The 16567-nt window shown below is 40.6% G+C and overlaps 1 protein-coding gene across 1 annotated transcript in view; it reads left to right on the forward strand.

Annotated features, from left to right (window-relative positions):
* Nucleotides 1-16567, forward strand: part of HEXB (hexosaminidase subunit beta) — a 27364-nt gene continuing 10797 nt past the window's right edge. Inside the window, exons 1-7 of the mRNA XM_032212705.1 lie at nucleotides 1-284; nucleotides 3550-3701; nucleotides 5534-5599; nucleotides 6942-6988; nucleotides 9041-9151; nucleotides 12521-12622; nucleotides 14457-14586. Coding sequence (XP_032068596.1) covers nucleotides 16-284; nucleotides 3550-3701; nucleotides 5534-5599; nucleotides 6942-6988; nucleotides 9041-9151; nucleotides 12521-12622; nucleotides 14457-14586 — 877 coding nt within the window. The 5' untranslated portion in view covers nucleotides 1-15. The remainder of the gene's footprint in view (nucleotides 285-3549; nucleotides 3702-5533; nucleotides 5600-6941; nucleotides 6989-9040; nucleotides 9152-12520; nucleotides 12623-14456; nucleotides 14587-16567) is intronic.

The raw sequence follows: 16567 nt of genomic DNA on the forward strand, positions 1-16567 counted from the left end.
GTTAACAGGCGGGTGATGATGGGGAGCATGGAGCTGCTTGGATTGTTCCTGGCCGTTTCGGGGGCCCTGGCGGCCTCGTCTCGGTACCCAAGGTGGGCGCCTGGACCTCAGGAGCTGCTGTCCTTGAGCCCCGGGGCGCCTTACGGCTCGCTTTGGCCGCTGCCCCAGTCCCTCCGCGTCTCCCCGACGAGGTTCCGGCTGGCGCCCGATCAGTTCCAGATCGTCCACGGCCCGGGATCCTCCGCGGGTCCGAACTGCTCCCTGTTGCAGGACGCTTTCCGCAGGTGAGTCTCTCCGTTCTCTTTGGGGTGAGTTGGAGCGGAATAACAGGAGCGGGGAAAGCAAAAGGTGAGGGAGGGGGATCAGCATGGTAACCCTGGCATAGAGGGAAGAACTCCGGGATGGTTCTTGCAGATCCGCTAGAGAATTTTTCTCCCAATGAAGCCTTAGGGGTGTCCAAACTTGAGAATTTTAATACTTGTGGACTTCAACTTCCAGAATTTGGAAGTTGAAGTCCACAAGTCTTAAAAGTCTTCAAGTTTGGACACCCCTGCTTTAAGCGAAAGAAGCTATCTTGAGCTGGGGAGTTTTCCCTCTTAAGCAGGAGAGTTTTCCCTCTTCTGCTTAAGCCATCGCATGAAATGCTGCAATTGTATCCTTCCTGCCCTCTTTTATGGGATCTATATAGTTGGACGGGGTAGAGCGGCTGTATATCGCCCGACGTTATCGAACTACGGTTCCCAGCATCTCTTACCACAGATCTAGTCTGGCTGTGGTTGCTAGGAGCTGAAGTACGGAAATATCTAAGGAGTTGAATTATGGGTGTTCTCTGAACTTGATTGTTTTCCCGTAGATGTTTCGTTGCCAGATTGGGTAACATCAGAGTGAGGCACTGATGTTACTCTAACCATGAAACAAAATGTCTGAGATAAAAATCAGAAATCAGAAGCTCCCAGGAAACCAGCAGTTCAACTCTGAGTTACATATATTCACCACTACTGGAGCATCTAAAGGGGTACAGGTGCATGCCCTTTGGAGAGGCATGGACTGAATGACTGTTAAGCTTCCCTTCTGATTACATTGGTTGCTGAAAAGCTTCTGTCTACAAGGCATCAAGATCCAGATTCTTTTCTTAGACACGATAACAGTGTTCCAATATCTCAGGGGCTGCCCCAAAAAAGAGGGAGTCGAGCTATTCTCCAAAGCACTTGAGGACAGGACAAGAAGCAATGTGTGGTAATCAAGGAGAGAAACAATCTAGAACTAAGGAGAAATTTCCTGACAGAACAATTAATCAGTGGAACAACTTGCCTCCAGAGGTTGTAAATGGCCCAACACTGGAAGTCTTTAAGAAGATGTTGGATAACCATTTGTCTGAAGTGGTATAGGGTTTCCTGCCTAAGCAGGGGGTTGGACTAGAAGACCTACAAGGTCCCTTCTAACTCAGTTATTCTGTTCTGTTCTGTTCTTATTTGCTTTGTGTATTCCCATTTTGATAATCTCAGTTGTATTATCTTCCATGTCTTGAAACTCTGAAAGTCTAGGTAGAGGGTGATAGATAGATGATAGATAGATAGATAGATAGATAGATAGATAGATAGATAGATAGATAGATAGATAGATATAGATATAGATATAGATATAGATGATATAGATATAGATATAGATATAGATATAGATATAGATATAGATATAGATATAGATATAGATATAGATATAGATATAGATAGATATAGATATAAATATAGATAGATATAGTTTTCATTCATTTGAACTCTTGTCAGCCTGGTGATTTGGTTCCTTCCAGTATCTATTTTCAACTTTAATAAACCTTACTTCCTATATGAGTTTAATTCTATTCTATTCTATTATTTAATTATATACTTGTTTTTCAAGACTTGCAGCAAAAAAAAATATCAATATTTCAAACTTCTGGTTTTCTGATCCATTTTAAACTTTCCTAAATCAAAATCCTTTTTTCTTGCTTTTTGCCAATTGTATATTATTTAAAATTTTTGAGACTCTATTTAATATTTCTTAAATCTGAAGAACATAAAACTCACCACATGTCAAATTAAGTTCCCATTTTTAAAGGCGATTAGAAAATACGTTTTACTCTCAGAGAGTAAAGTACTCGGAGAACTAGCAAATATTACCTCTGGCTGGCTCCAGAGTGAGGTGAGAATAGGGATTTTGCAGTATCTTTCTCCTGGAGTGGTGAGGGAATGGAGATTTTGCAGTATACCTTCCCCTGTCACACCCACCAAGCCACGCCCACAGAACCGGTAGTAAAAAAAAATAATTTCACCACTGTCTCAAACCCATAGGAGACAAGTGTTTTAGAGTCTTCTTACAATGAGCTGCCTATCAGCACTCACCAAAGATCTCCCAATCTCCCCCTCTCCGAAAAAATGCGAAGAGCTTGTTTACTAACTGGTCTTTTATTCTGGCATCTGGCATCTTTGTTCATTATTTAGTCAGCCAAGACTCACACTGGAAGCCTGTGTTCTCATTATTTTTGAAAGTGCGTGATTCTTGTCTGTCTGATACTTAAACTAACTTGGGATAGTTGTAGGTCTGGTACCAATAAAAGAATGCACTGACTATTGCATAACATCTAGAATCCAAGTGTATAAAAATATGCATTTTTACAGATAAATTTTAAATGTTGATGGTGGAGATTCTGAGCATACTTCAGTGAAGCAACAGACAGCAGGAAATGCATGGTTAATGCTCCTTTCCATTATAGGTGGGATAATTACACTAAAGTGATCTCAGAGACAACTGCCTTTCAATTTAGAACAATTTTTCCCAAGTTAGTACCTTTAGAATATACCATTGTCAATATAAAGTATCTGCAGCTGAAAACAAGTAGCATCTTAAACGCAATAATTGCTCAGAATCACTGCAAGCGGCATGTAAATTTTAAAAATAAATAATCACACAAATGAAGTAATAACGTCACAAGGTAACCAGATTACCGAATTCACATCATTTGTGCAGCAGTGTTATGACATTATCCATCCAAAGGCTGTTGCTGCAACTAGTTTCTATGTTGGCTGAAAATTGTGGGTAGGTGTTGAGAGAGGATCTTAAAAATAATACAATTTTTTTTCTGAATTTCAAAACCCAAGGTTTAACACAGAATTGGTATATTCAGATCGATTTAAAAGTTCTGTTTCAGTAATTGGAAGTTATGCAGATATGCTAAGCTATTTCTTATCTTGTTGACTTTCAGTTTATTTCAATGTTTGAACTCAACCATTATAGTTAGAACAAGCCATGGTTCAACGGACTGAAACCATTGTTGATTCAAATCTTGCTGTGGGGATCAAGGTTCAAAGAAATTATTTCTGACCAGAAATAATTTGAAAACTCGTTAAAATAACACAAAGTATTAACACTATGTATAGTCTCTCTATTATGAAAAAATAAACAATAGCTTGTCTCTTTTTGAATTATTAGATATGGGTTTCTCCAGTTTGTGACTATCTTGCTAGAAAGCAAACTTTGAATTACATTTTTCCGTGCCATTGAATTTACTTCCAGATATTATGAATATATGTTTGGCTATTCCAAATGGCAAAATCAAGATGAGAAAAAATCCCTATGTGAAACAGAATTGTCCTTGCTTCAGGTGATTATCACTTCAAAGGATTCCGAATGTGATAAATTCCCTAGTATTACATCAGATGAATCCTGTGAGTATCTGACAATATAAATCTGTATAGAATTGTGCCTGTCTTCTGTCTTCCTTATTTTCTTATGGGTATATTATTGGACCAGAGGTGGTATTCATCAGGTTCTGAACAGTTCTGGAGAATTAGTAGTGGAAATTCTGAGTAGTTCAGAGAACCAGTAAATAGCACCTCTGACTAGCCCCACCCCCATCTGTTTCTCTGTCTCCCAAGTCCCAGCTGATTGGAAGGAAATGGGGATTTTGCAGTAACCTTCCCCTGGAGTGGGGAGGGAATGGAAATTTTACTGTATCCTTCCCTGCCATGCCCATCAAGCCACGCCCACCAAACCACACCACGCCCACCAAGCCATGCCCCACAGAACCAGTAGTAAAAAAAATTGAATCCTACCACTGTATTGGACGCTATTTTAATCATCTGTAATAACCACCTTCTTATCTAAAATTTTATCTGGTGAGTAATTGAATAAAATATTGTGATATTGTAAGTCAAAATTTCTTTAATAAGACTCATTGTGACTAATATATGTATTTATGATACAGTTATATAGTGTCAGCCCTTTATGGTAGTTCCGATAAGAAACCAAAATCATGAGCAATAGTAATAGAATAGTTGAATAATAGAATCTTGCATATCTGAAAGCACTTCTGCCCTCCCCTGCCTTTACTTTCCAGAGAACTAGGGAGGATTTCTTCTGAGACATTTCCCACATCCCCATTCCTTCTAGCTTGATATATCTTTTGTCTCACTTGTGACCTGAAGGCTATGGCGTTCCTGCTGACTTCCAAAGTTATATTCACAATCCATTACTCATAGCTTATCGAATTATAAAGATAGATGGAGATGAATGTTATATACCCAGTCAAATAATTCACTGTGCAAACTAGATGTATATATTTTGATAATTGAAATATTTGATCAACACAAATGGGATTGGCAATAAAATCTAATATTCTATCAGATGATTCCTTCTCAAAGATACACGATTCAATTCCTCATTCTGAAACTTTTTCCATCTCCTTCCCCATGTAATTGTTTAGGATTCCACATGCTCAGGAGTCAATGCACTGATTTTGGAATTTTTTCTCATCTCGTTAAAGGCTTTATTTTTAATAAAATACTAAAGTTTCCCTGTGAAGTGAGGATGACATAATCTTGAATTTATAAAGATTCTTAATTTCAGTAGAAGGAATGCAGCTTGATTGTGATCCTGTTAACATTATTTTTCCCCCCTAATCTATTCAGGGATGTGGGTGTCTGAATGAAAGACCTTGAACATTTTCTAAGCTGGATGAAATTTCATTTCCTTTTCAGAGCAATGTATCCGCAAACAGACATAGATAGGGAAATACCTCACACATTTCCATTTGTGCTTTGTCTTTGCACCTTCGTTAGAAACCTTACTGCATATGAAAGGCATTAGAGTACGACAACACCTATTGATCACATCCATGGAGAAAAAAATATGTTGTAGCCATATGCAGTACTGTGAGCTTCTTAGAAATATTTGCTGATTTATCTTGTTCCATTGCAAAAGCAGATGAGGTGTGAATCAGGTACACAAACCTGTTTCCTGAGCAACTTCATTCGGTTTGGGAAATCACAAGTAATATGAGACCTGATGTCAAGAAATATTTATTCCTTAGAGGCTGTTTGTAGTGGGAAAGTGATTTGCTCTAAATGGGCTTAGTTTCCTTTCATTAGACCCATAGGACACCTGCTTCCACATTTGGTTTGCACGTATAAGCACTCAGTGTGCTAATTTTCTAAGTGGTTGTTTCATGGTTTGTTTTACTGAATAATAATTCCATGTTAAATATTTTTTTCCTTTTAAGATCATCTCCAAGTATCAAAGCCCACATCTGTGTTAAAAGCAGACAAAGTTTGGGGAATATTAAGAGGTGAGTCTCAAAATAACAGAGGATGGAAATTTCCTACTCACCCAGCATGCTCTTATCATTGTGATAATTATTATTATTGTAATAATATTCAATGAAGTGTCCTAATTATTAATTATCACAATGAACTTTAGAATTTTCCAAGCATCACTTGGAAAAAAAATCATCTTTCTGCATAAAGATTCTTTTTAGCAATCGTGGTTAATACTGATATAAACCTATGTCCTTTCAAACGTCTACTCTGTTTTGAAAACCATCTATTGACAGTGTTGACAATCTGTGGCAATGGATATTGCTGTCAGGTCCATTATCATGTCTTGGCATTCTGTTGGAAAGGTGGGAGGAGAATTGCTTGCTAGCATTTTTCGCATGCTTTTGCTTTTGCTGTAATTGCTTGGGAATTAAGATGGGCATTGCCTTCAGAAATGGAACAGACTCCCTCCCTGGTTCCAAGGCCGTCATGCCCTTAGAGTTGAACTGTGTTCTCAAAACAACCTTGCGGCATCACATTGGCTGCCGATGAACTGGTATGTGGGGTGGGGGTGGGTTTGGGGATATGAAAGAATTGCTTTGTGCTTTGCATGGGTGTTTTCAGATACCACCTGACTTTATTGCAACCACATTCTTTCAATAAAAGTTCTTTTGATTCAATTCAATGGATTCAAGAATTTTGCTTTCCTGAGGGACCAACTGGGGCAGGTCCTTACATTTGCAAATTATGAATTGCATTAAAAAAAAACTTCTTATTTATTTTTCCTAAATCTTTGTAAATTAGCTTTATTAGGTGACCCAAATTCCAGATTTGCATATAATCCCAACTCTTATATTATGTTAAAACTTTTATTATATTGACTTTTCTCCCAAACAGTAAGCTAATTGTTTTAATATGGGTCATGTTAAAAGCTGAGTGTAGACAGTTGTAACCTGTCTATGATGGGGTCCATATTATACTATAATCAACTGGAAACATATCAATGTAAATTGCAAAACATTAATAGCCCGTCCAGTATTTACTAGTGGTTGGCTTTGCTGTTGTTGCAAATATTCAGAGGAAAAGATGAGACAGGAAATATAAGTGATGTGTGCTTCTTCATCTTTCATTTCTCAACCTTTTCAAAAGAAGAGCTCATACTTTCTGCATATACAATACAGTTTGTGCCACAAATAAGTCCCATTTCAGGTCTTTGTCTATCCATTTTCCCTCTTTAAAAGAAAGTTTATAAATTTAGGAACAAGACCCATTGTTTACTTAAGTGTCTTTGGAATATCTTAGTGATTCTGGCTTCAAAACAATATTTCTTGTGTGTTCAGGAATAAAGTTATATCCATCTATCTCTCTTTCCAGGTCTGGAAACTTTCAGCCAGTTATTATATGAAGATGATTGTGGGACTGTGAGTATCCCAGATGGTACATTATTTTCTTCAGGTTTGGCTTTAGCACTTCCAGATGTTGCTGTTTGTCACGGGTGTCAAACTGACTGCGTCATGTTGCCGTCACATGACGTATTCAGAGGTGGGCTGAACATACATTAACAACTGGTTCGCTGGAAATGTGAGTGTGCATTCTTTCTCTCTCGCTTCGCTCGCATGTATTCCTCACTTTCGTACGGCTTCAAACACACAACATATCTTCTCAGCAGCCGCAGTAAGTAGAGCATGTGCGGTGCGGCAATCAGCTGGGCTTCATGGGTGGGGAACAAAGCCAAAGAGTGAGATAAATAGGACAGGCTAGCGCTGGGGAGGGTGGGCAGACCCAGCCGGCGGTGGGAACTACTGGTTTGCCTGAACCAGTCCGAACCGGCAGCAGCCCACCTCTGGACATATTGTGACATTTTTTCCCTTCGCGGAGCTGGGGTGGGTGTGGCCTGCATGTGACACATTCAGCCCGCATGCCACCAGTTTGATACCCCTGTGATGTGATTTGAGGTTACTTTGGGAGGTAATATTAACATACATTTATTTATTGAGAACAATATTTTAATACAATAAAGTAATACTGCAGAATACTGAAGAATTCAGAAAGTATTCAGACCCCCCTTCACTTGTGTCAATTTTGTTATGCTGCAACCTGATTCTACAGTTGTTGAAATTAAGAGTATAAGAGCCGAGGTGGCGCAGTGGTTAGGGTGCAGTACTGCATGCCACTTCAGCTGACTGTTATCTGCAGTTCAGCGGTTCAAATCTCACCAGCTCAAGGTTGACTCAGCCTTCCATCCTTCGGAGGTGGGTGAAATGAGGATCCAGACTGTGGGGGCAATATGCTGACTCTGTAAACCACTTAGAGAGGGCTGAAAGCCCTATGAAGCGGTATATAAGTCTAACTGCTATTGCTATTGCTATTGCTATTGCTAAATTCATTTTTTTCTCATTAATCTACATTCAGTACCCCATAATGACAAAATGAAAACGAAAAAACAACAAAATGAAAACAGAATGTACGAAATCTCTGTAAATTTATTAAAAAGAAAAAAAACTGAAATATCACGTTGTCGTAAGTATTCAGACCCTTCAATCAATATTTTGTTGAAGCACCTTTGGCAGCAATTAAGCCTTGAGTGGTGTGACAAGTTTTGCACACTTGGATTGAGGAATTTTCTGCCATTCTCCCTTGCAAATCTTCTCAAGCTCAATCCAGTTGGATGGTAACCGTCAGTGGACAGCCATTTTCAGTCTAAAATTTTGTTTTCACTTTGTCATGATGGGGTATTCAGTGTAGATTAATGAGAAAAAATGATTTTAACAACTGTAGTATTAGGCTGCAGCATAACAAAATTGACAAAAGTGAAGGGGATCTGAATACTTTCTGAATGCATTGTAATTTTTCTGCTGAAATTCTAATAACTTTATCTATCTATCTGCCTACCTATCTATAATATATCATTTCAACCTTGTTTCCGATATTCTCTGGTCTATTGTTTATTAATTATATTTTAGCAGGACTAAACTGGGAGTCCTTTATTTGGCTGGTTGTTGGGACAACTCTCACCATTTCATAGGCTGTGACCATATCAGCTTGGTTATGATGGGAGCTGCTATCCAAAAAAAATCTGGATAATAGCTGGAGGAAGGCAGGGGATAGAGTCAAAAATAAGCAGAAGGTACATTACAAATTATGTATTTGCTTATAATCTTTGGAACCGTATGTCAATATTTTATTGACGTTTACACTAAGCAGTATTTATATTTGAATATAACATATGCATTAATATTTTGTTTGCAGGTAATAAAATATACCCTTTCCAAACAGAAGGAATAGTAGTAATTTTTTATACAAATACATAATTTTTCAAATCTAAGGCTAAATGCATTGCAAAATATTTGATAACTTTTATATGCTAGAAAATGAAGTTTAACACCTGAATAAATGTATCTTAACGCAAAAGTCAAATCTGATTATCTGCCACATTTCACGCATGCATATGGCTCTTTTGTTTGTTTCAACAGTATTTTGTTAATGAGTCTGTTATAAGTGACTTTCCAAGATTTGCATATCGAGGAATCTTGCTGGATACATCACGACATTTCCTGCCACTGAAAGTTATTCTAACTAATTTGGTAAGTGATCCAGATTATATGCTGAGTTATCTTGGTATATGAAGCTTCTAGTTGCCATCTACAACTACAGGTTGAGAAGATTCTAGTAGACATTTAAAATGAATGACTATAAATGAATAAGATAGGTGTATCAATCTCTGCATGTTGTGGGTGAGCTTTGACTTAAGACTTCCATTATAGTATTTACTGTTGTTATTCCTTATTCAATTCATATTTTTCCTACCTTCCCAGAAGGCATTCACTGCGGCTTATCATTTTAGAAAAACTTAAATACTTGTAATGTTCAATTTATGACCATGTGTTCAGTGACTATTCAAAGTTACCACAGCACTGAATGAAGTTACAGCTGTTGCAGGACCCCTAGAATCATGTGATCAAAATTTAGGCACATGGCAGCCCTCGTGAACTTATGGTTTGTGAACTCATTCTCAATTTTTCAAATCGGGCACATCGTTCCAAACAGTCTGCCCCTTTCCCGCAATGCTTCAAAAGTCTTCTGAGAAAGTTTCTGAGGTCTTCCCCAGGTCTTGGGAGAACTACTTAGAGTCATGATGGCATGCAAAGGGGGCACGCGGAACCATATTTGCCAGCGTGGCAGCCCTCAACTCCAGGGCGCATGCGTGCGCTGGCCAGCTGTTTTTCAGCCTTCTGGAGGGCCAGGAGAGGCTGTTTTTCCCTTCCCCAGGCTTCAGGAAAGCCTTCGGATCCTAGACAGGGCAAAAAACAGGCCCAACACCCCAGCCAGAAGTTCATTTCTGAACTTCCGGTTGACCCGTTGGGCCTGTTTTTTGCCCTCTCCAGTCTTCTGAGGGTTTCCTGAAGCTTGGGGAGGGCGAAAACGGCCTCCCCTCCCCCGGAGGGCCAAGGGAAGTTGTTTTCTCCCTCCCCAGGTTTCAGGAAAGCCTCTGGAGCATGGGAAGGGTGAATATTCTCCTTCCCCTGCACGCGCAAGCGTTCGCTCCCACATGCATGTGGGCAGTCGCTCATGCATGCGCAGGTGGGTGGGAAAGCACGCATGATAGCATGCGCACACACAGTTTTGCCACACCTTTAGAAAAAGGTGACTTAGAGAATGGCAGATGCCCTTTTCTCACAATGCTTCAGAACAACGCTCACAAATTTTCCAAAGGATCATGATAATGAAGCAAACAAGTGGCCTCAAGGGAAAGTCCGAGCATGGCCAACAACTTCCTCTCTTACAATAGGGCCAGGCTGCCTGTGCCTCACCAAGAGCAGGAGAAAAAGGCCAAGGTCAGCAAGGCATGGAAGAGCCTGTGGATTGCAGGGTACACAGACTGAGGCATGCTGCACTGTGCTGCTGGGATGGCCTGTAGTGGCTAAGGCTTTCCAGGCTGTGGTGGGCCAGGCTGGGGCAGATGACATTTCCCAGGATGACTGCAGCTTTGAATTGCACTGCAGCTCAGGGAGTTGCTGCAACTGTAGAGCCATAGCACACCAAGAATCCCCTGAGCCGCAGCATATTCTTCCTGGCCTCTCTGTATTCATACCACACCACAGCACCCTCCTCATTTGCATGTCACCTAGCTCTTCCCTACACCTGAGCTTCTTACCTGGGATTCCCTCTGCTTAACAAACCTCATGTCTAGAGTTATAATGGCAACCAGAAAAAGTGGGGTTTTGATTATTGTGTGGTCATGTGACATCTCCCTTTAAAACTGCATCACTTAGTGATGGAAATTCTGGTCCCAATTGGGATTGTAAATCAAGAACTATCTCTAATTTAAATCAGTTTAAAACGTATTGATTAATTAAAGAAAGCAGAAAGATTGGAAGACTGAGTGCAACTTCAAAGGGAGCAGATTCCATAGCTTGGTAATAACAGAGAAAACCCTTTTCTACATGTCTAATAACAGATTTGGATAACAAATTATCTTTAAGAGGGGCTTCTCTACTGAACAATATAAGTGGCATCCATTTGAAGAAATTATAATGTTTTGCCTTGAAATTCAGACAAAACTCAGGAATCAAAATTGACTGGGAAAGAGACTACACAACACATAAATTTGCCTCTTGTAAAATGTTATGTAGCATTAATGCTTCCTATTGCTCAAACCTCAAATGTATAAGTTACATACATTTCCTTTCCCAGTCGAGTTTGATTCTTAATACTTGCATATATATCTCAGGTCTTCCAGGATGCACTTTCTATTGTATATAGTTGCTGAAAAAACAAGTTCTCACAGACCAAACGAAGTGGACTTGGCTGAGAAGAGAACAACGTGCTTTCTTAAAGTTAGAGAAGAGGCTTCAACTTCCATGTTAAAAAAGCTAATGTCACCCTTTTAGAATGCTAATAACGAAGCCTAAAATTCTGGGTAACATGAGCAAGATGTACCAGTAAAACCATTTTGCACATAACGGTCTAAAGGCAAAATCCAAGATCCATAGACGGGTTTTCATTCAGTGAAAGGATGACCTAGAAAACTGAAGAGTGAATAGCTGTTGGATTTTGGCAAAGAAAAAAGGCCAATGAAATGAGGCCATGGCATGAAACAGTTGGCTCCATACCGGTACACTCAATGTAAGAACATATTTGACAGAATAATAAAATACAAGAAAATGCCTATGAGAAAAGGGGAAATAGCAGAAGCTCTCTTCTCTTTCATTCAGAGTACAGGATGCAGAATGTGTTTAGTTACAGAAGGCAGGTTCTTTAGAACATTAGGAAGAACTTAATAGAATCCATTAATTTAGACTTCTTCACTGAGCTGGGAGAAGCTACTGGTCTAAACAATTTCTTCCCATTAACCACTTGATTGGGTCAGTTTCCATTCATGGTCCCCAAGCCTGCTGACAAAACCACTTTTAGGGCTTTACAGTAAAGCAGCAGGTTGGGGGTTAACTATACCTCAGTGGGAATGGCTTTCATTAAGGAGACACCACTGAGACCCCTTTTCATGGTCCAGTCAGGCAGCAATTCCTAATCAGTGGGACCCACAACATACAGACAAGTACTCAGGTAGTTTTGAGGAACACGCTTAAGGCCTAAATTTTACACTGTAAAGACATCTACATAGTCAATATATGCCTATGCATTTCGACAACATGTGGAAAGCTCTGTGATAAATACCTTCTTTGGCAGCTATCTTATTTAGGTCATTATATTTTGCATCCTGTGACCACTTGTTGAAATAAGTTACATAAAATTAAATATCTTGTAAAAATTTACAGTATTTGTATGTAAAGCTTTCCTCCATTGAGTTCTCTTAGGCCTAAAAATAATGTAGTAGTTATAGAAACAGTGATGAGATTGTTCTTATGGTAGAAATCGGATTTTAAATTCCCACATATATAAATTAATTTTTGGGTGTAGAGTGTGTCACTAAAATACCATCTTGTCTATCACAGGATGCCATGGCCTTTAACAAGTTCAATGTCCTACATTGGCACATTGTAGATGATCCTTCCTTTCCTTATGAAAGTACCACTTTTCCAGAATTGAATGCCCAGGTAAGTAAGAACATATGAAATCTTGTGGCAAGTCTTTAAAAAAATAAAATTCAGAGACCTCTTTCTCATATGTCAGTTATATTAGGGTCACCTTATTGACTGGTAGTGATGGGCTAACATATCTGGACACTTCCAATCTGTGAAATGTGAAAATAGTAATTCAGGGTAATGTTCCAATAGAGTAGAAGATTTGTAGTTTATTGAAGAGAAATGAAATTACATTATTTTAACCAGCATCAAATAACATAAAAATCCTAAAACTAAGATACAGGTAAAGAATAATATAAAAGAATCACAGTCAGCATACTTAAAACGTTCTTAATTCAGGTACACCATTTTGAATATTTATGCTATTCACTAAACTTTCAGAGAAAGGATAATAATAAAATGTAATTATAAAGTTTATAGGTAGTCCTCAGTTAACAATGGCAATTGAGACCAACCATGTATTAAATACGGTTGTCATCTTGAGTGGACAAAAGAAGGCAAGATAAAAGAAATCTAAACAACAACAGTAACAATGAAACAGACCAAAGAACTGATCACATAATGCCTTTTGGATTTAGAACTGCAGTTTATTTTGAATCTTATCTTTACAGAGCAGTCTCTTCTAAATGTTGTTGCAAAGGTCTTCTCCCTGCCCTGCTATTGGACAGATATCACAAAACTCCTATAACCTATCACCCGGTTCCTTGTTACAAAACGTGATTTTGCACTGTAGATTTTATTTGGCCTTAAGCCAATTTTTAATTTCTCCTTTTTTAGTAATAATGTGAAGGTGGTCAAAGATTACTATGTAGTGTTCAGTGTTCCTCTTAGCTAGTAAGGAACTGCGGGTGAACTTAAAATGTTACCAAGTTCTGTGAATTGACATATGATGCTTCCTGAAGACTCAATTATTCCTATATTTACGGTATTGTTTATCGTTCTTTTTGTATTTATCTGTTTGTGCTGTTTTGGTGGTTGTAACATTTTTTTATTTGATATGGGTTATGTCAATAGCAGAGCAGCAGATGTATTCCTATTGACAAAATAGGCATAAAATAACTTCATAAAGAATACACAAAGCCATCTTCTTTCCTGCCTTTTTCAATTACCAACTTCACATTTCATGGGCTAGATCTTCAGAGATACAGCAAACAATATCAGTTTTTCATCCATAAAAGTCATTTGCCAGTCCCTCAATAGATACATGGTCACTCATCAAAATAATACATAGGGAAGCAAGCTTAAATTCTCCTAGGATTTCAGAGAATGATTCACATTTACTTAAGGTAAAGGTTTCCCTCACACATATGTGCTACTCATCCCAAATCTAGGGGGTGGTGCTCATCTCCGTTTCAAAGTTGAAGGGCCAGCGCTGTCCAAAGACATCTCCATGATCATGTGGCCAGCATGACTAAACACGGAAGGCACACGGAACGCTGTTATCTTCCCACCAAAGTGCAGGAGAAAAAAACTATTTTTCTACTTGCATTTTTACATGCTTTTTAACTGCTAGGTTGGCAGAAGCTGGGACAAGTAACAGGAGCTCACTGTTACCTGACACTAGGGATTCAAACTGCCAACCTTTCTGATCGACAAGCTCAGCGTCTTAGCCACTGAGCCACCATGTCCCACTTTTACTTAACATTACTCAAAGTACAGATCATCAGTAAAAGGTACATATGGTTTGTGCTTAATTTCATAAAAAAAATAATTTGTATCTGGATTATATCCTAGTGCTTGACTGTTGCAATATGATGTTGCTCCTAGATTTAACCATTCTTCTCACTTGCTGACATTTTTCTGGAGTATTGAGAAAAAAAATGCTACCTCTTGTTTATTTCCACAGGGTGCTTATACTCCCAACCATGTTTATACTCCCGTGGATGTCCATAATGTCATAGAATATGCTCGGTTACGAGGGATTAGAGTTATTCCAGAGTTTGACACGCCAGGACATACCCAGTCTTGGAGAAAAGGTAAAATGTGTATCATTCTGAAAGGCGATTTGAAAACACTATATGCTTACAATGGGAATAAAAAAAGAGAAAAGGAAGATTGGTAGCTAAATACAAATACATATTTATTATTAAATATTATTTAAATTCAATTTGCGTTCTTACATAATTCAGGTCTTGCCTGACTACATATAATTCAGATATGCCTAGAGCACTCGTGGAGGTCCGATAGGTCCGAGTCGAAACGGGCACTTTTAACAGCATGCACCAAGGAGTATATTCGGACTTTAAGAACAGCAAAAAGAACACATATCGCCTCCTTGGTAGCGTCCGCCAAGTCCCGCCCAGCCGCCCTGTTTAGGATAACCCGCTCCCTCCTAAATAGGAGGGAGACGGGGGACCCCTTACAGGGTAAGGCTGAGGAGTATGTCCAGTTCTTGGCGGACAAAGTTGCCCGGTTTCGATCGAACCTGGACTCCACTCCAGCAGATCCAGCCGAGACACAGGGGGAAGACTTGGCAAACCATCTCTGGGTTGAGTTTCAGGAAGTTGCCTCTGGGGATGTGGACAAGGCTATGCGAGCTGTGAGTGCCTCCACCTGTATACTGGACCCGTGTCCCTCCTGGCTGGTTGCCAACAGCAATGAGGTGACACGAGGCTGGATCCAGGCGGTTGTTACCTCCTCTCTTCGGGAGGGGCACTTCCCCACCACGCTTAAGGCAGCGGTGGTGAGACCCCTCCTGAAGAAACCGTCTTTGGATCCAGCTGTCCTTAATAACTACCGTCCAGTCTCCAACCTCCCCTTCGTGGGGAAGGTTGTTGAGAAGGTGGTGGCCTTCCAGCTTCAGCGCACCTTGGAGGAAGCTAACTATCTAGACCCCTTCCAGTCCGGCTTCAGGCCCGGTTACAGCACAGAAACCGCTTTGGTCGCATTGACCGATGATCTCTGGAGAGCTAGGGATGGAGGCCGCGCTTCCATCCTAGTTCTCCTTGACCTCTCAGCGGCTTTCGATACCATCGACCATGGTATCCTTCTGCGACGACTGCGGGAGGTGGGGGTGGGCGGCACTGTTTTGCAGTGGTTCTCCTCCTACCTCTCGGACAGGTCGCAGTCGGTGTTGGTGGGGGGGCAGAGATCATCCCCGAGGTCCCTAACTTATGGGGTGCCGCAGGGTTCGGTCTTATCCCCCCTACTATTTAACATATACATGAAACCGCTGGGTGAGATCATTCGGAGGCACGGGATAAAATACCATCAATACGCGGACGATACACAGTTGTATCTGTCCGCCCCGTGCCAACTCAATGAAGCGGTGGACGTGATGAACCGGGGTCTTGAGGCCGTTAAAGACTGGATGAGAGCAAACAAGCTGATACTCAACCCAGACAAGACCGAGTGGCTGTTGTGTTTTCCTCCCAAAAATTTGGCCAACGTACCATCACTCAGGCTGGGGGGACAAAATTTATACCCCTCAGACAGGGTCCGCAACTTGGGAGTCCTCCTGGACCCACAGCTGAGTTTCGACCACCATCTTTCAGCTGTGACCAGGGGGGCATTTGCCCAGGTTCGCCTGGTGCGCCAGTTGCGGCCCTACCTGAATCGGGAGGCCCTCACAACAGTCACTCGAGCCCTTGTGATCTCTAGGCTGGAATACTGCAACGTGCTCTACATGGGGCTGCCCTTGAAGAGCACCCAGAGACTTCAGCTAGTCCAGAATGCGGCCGCGCGAGTGATCGTGGGCGCACCACGGTTCGCCCACATAACACCGATCCTCCGTGAGCTGCGCTGGCTACCTGTCGATCGCCGGGTGCACTTCAAGGTCCTACTCACCACCTATAAAGCGCTCCATGGTAGTGGATCTGGCTATCTGAGAGACCGCCTTCTGCCAATTACCTCCCTGCGTCCCATCAGATCGCATAGAGCTGGCCTCCTCCGTATTCCATCCGCCAGTCAGTGCCGACTGGCGACTACTCGGAGGAGAGCCTTCTCTGTTGCGGCTCC

This window comes from Thamnophis elegans, chromosome 3, assembly GCF_009769535.1.
Source record: "Thamnophis elegans isolate rThaEle1 chromosome 3, rThaEle1.pri, whole genome shotgun sequence".
NCBI lineage: Eukaryota > Metazoa > Chordata > Lepidosauria > Squamata > Colubridae > Thamnophis > Thamnophis elegans.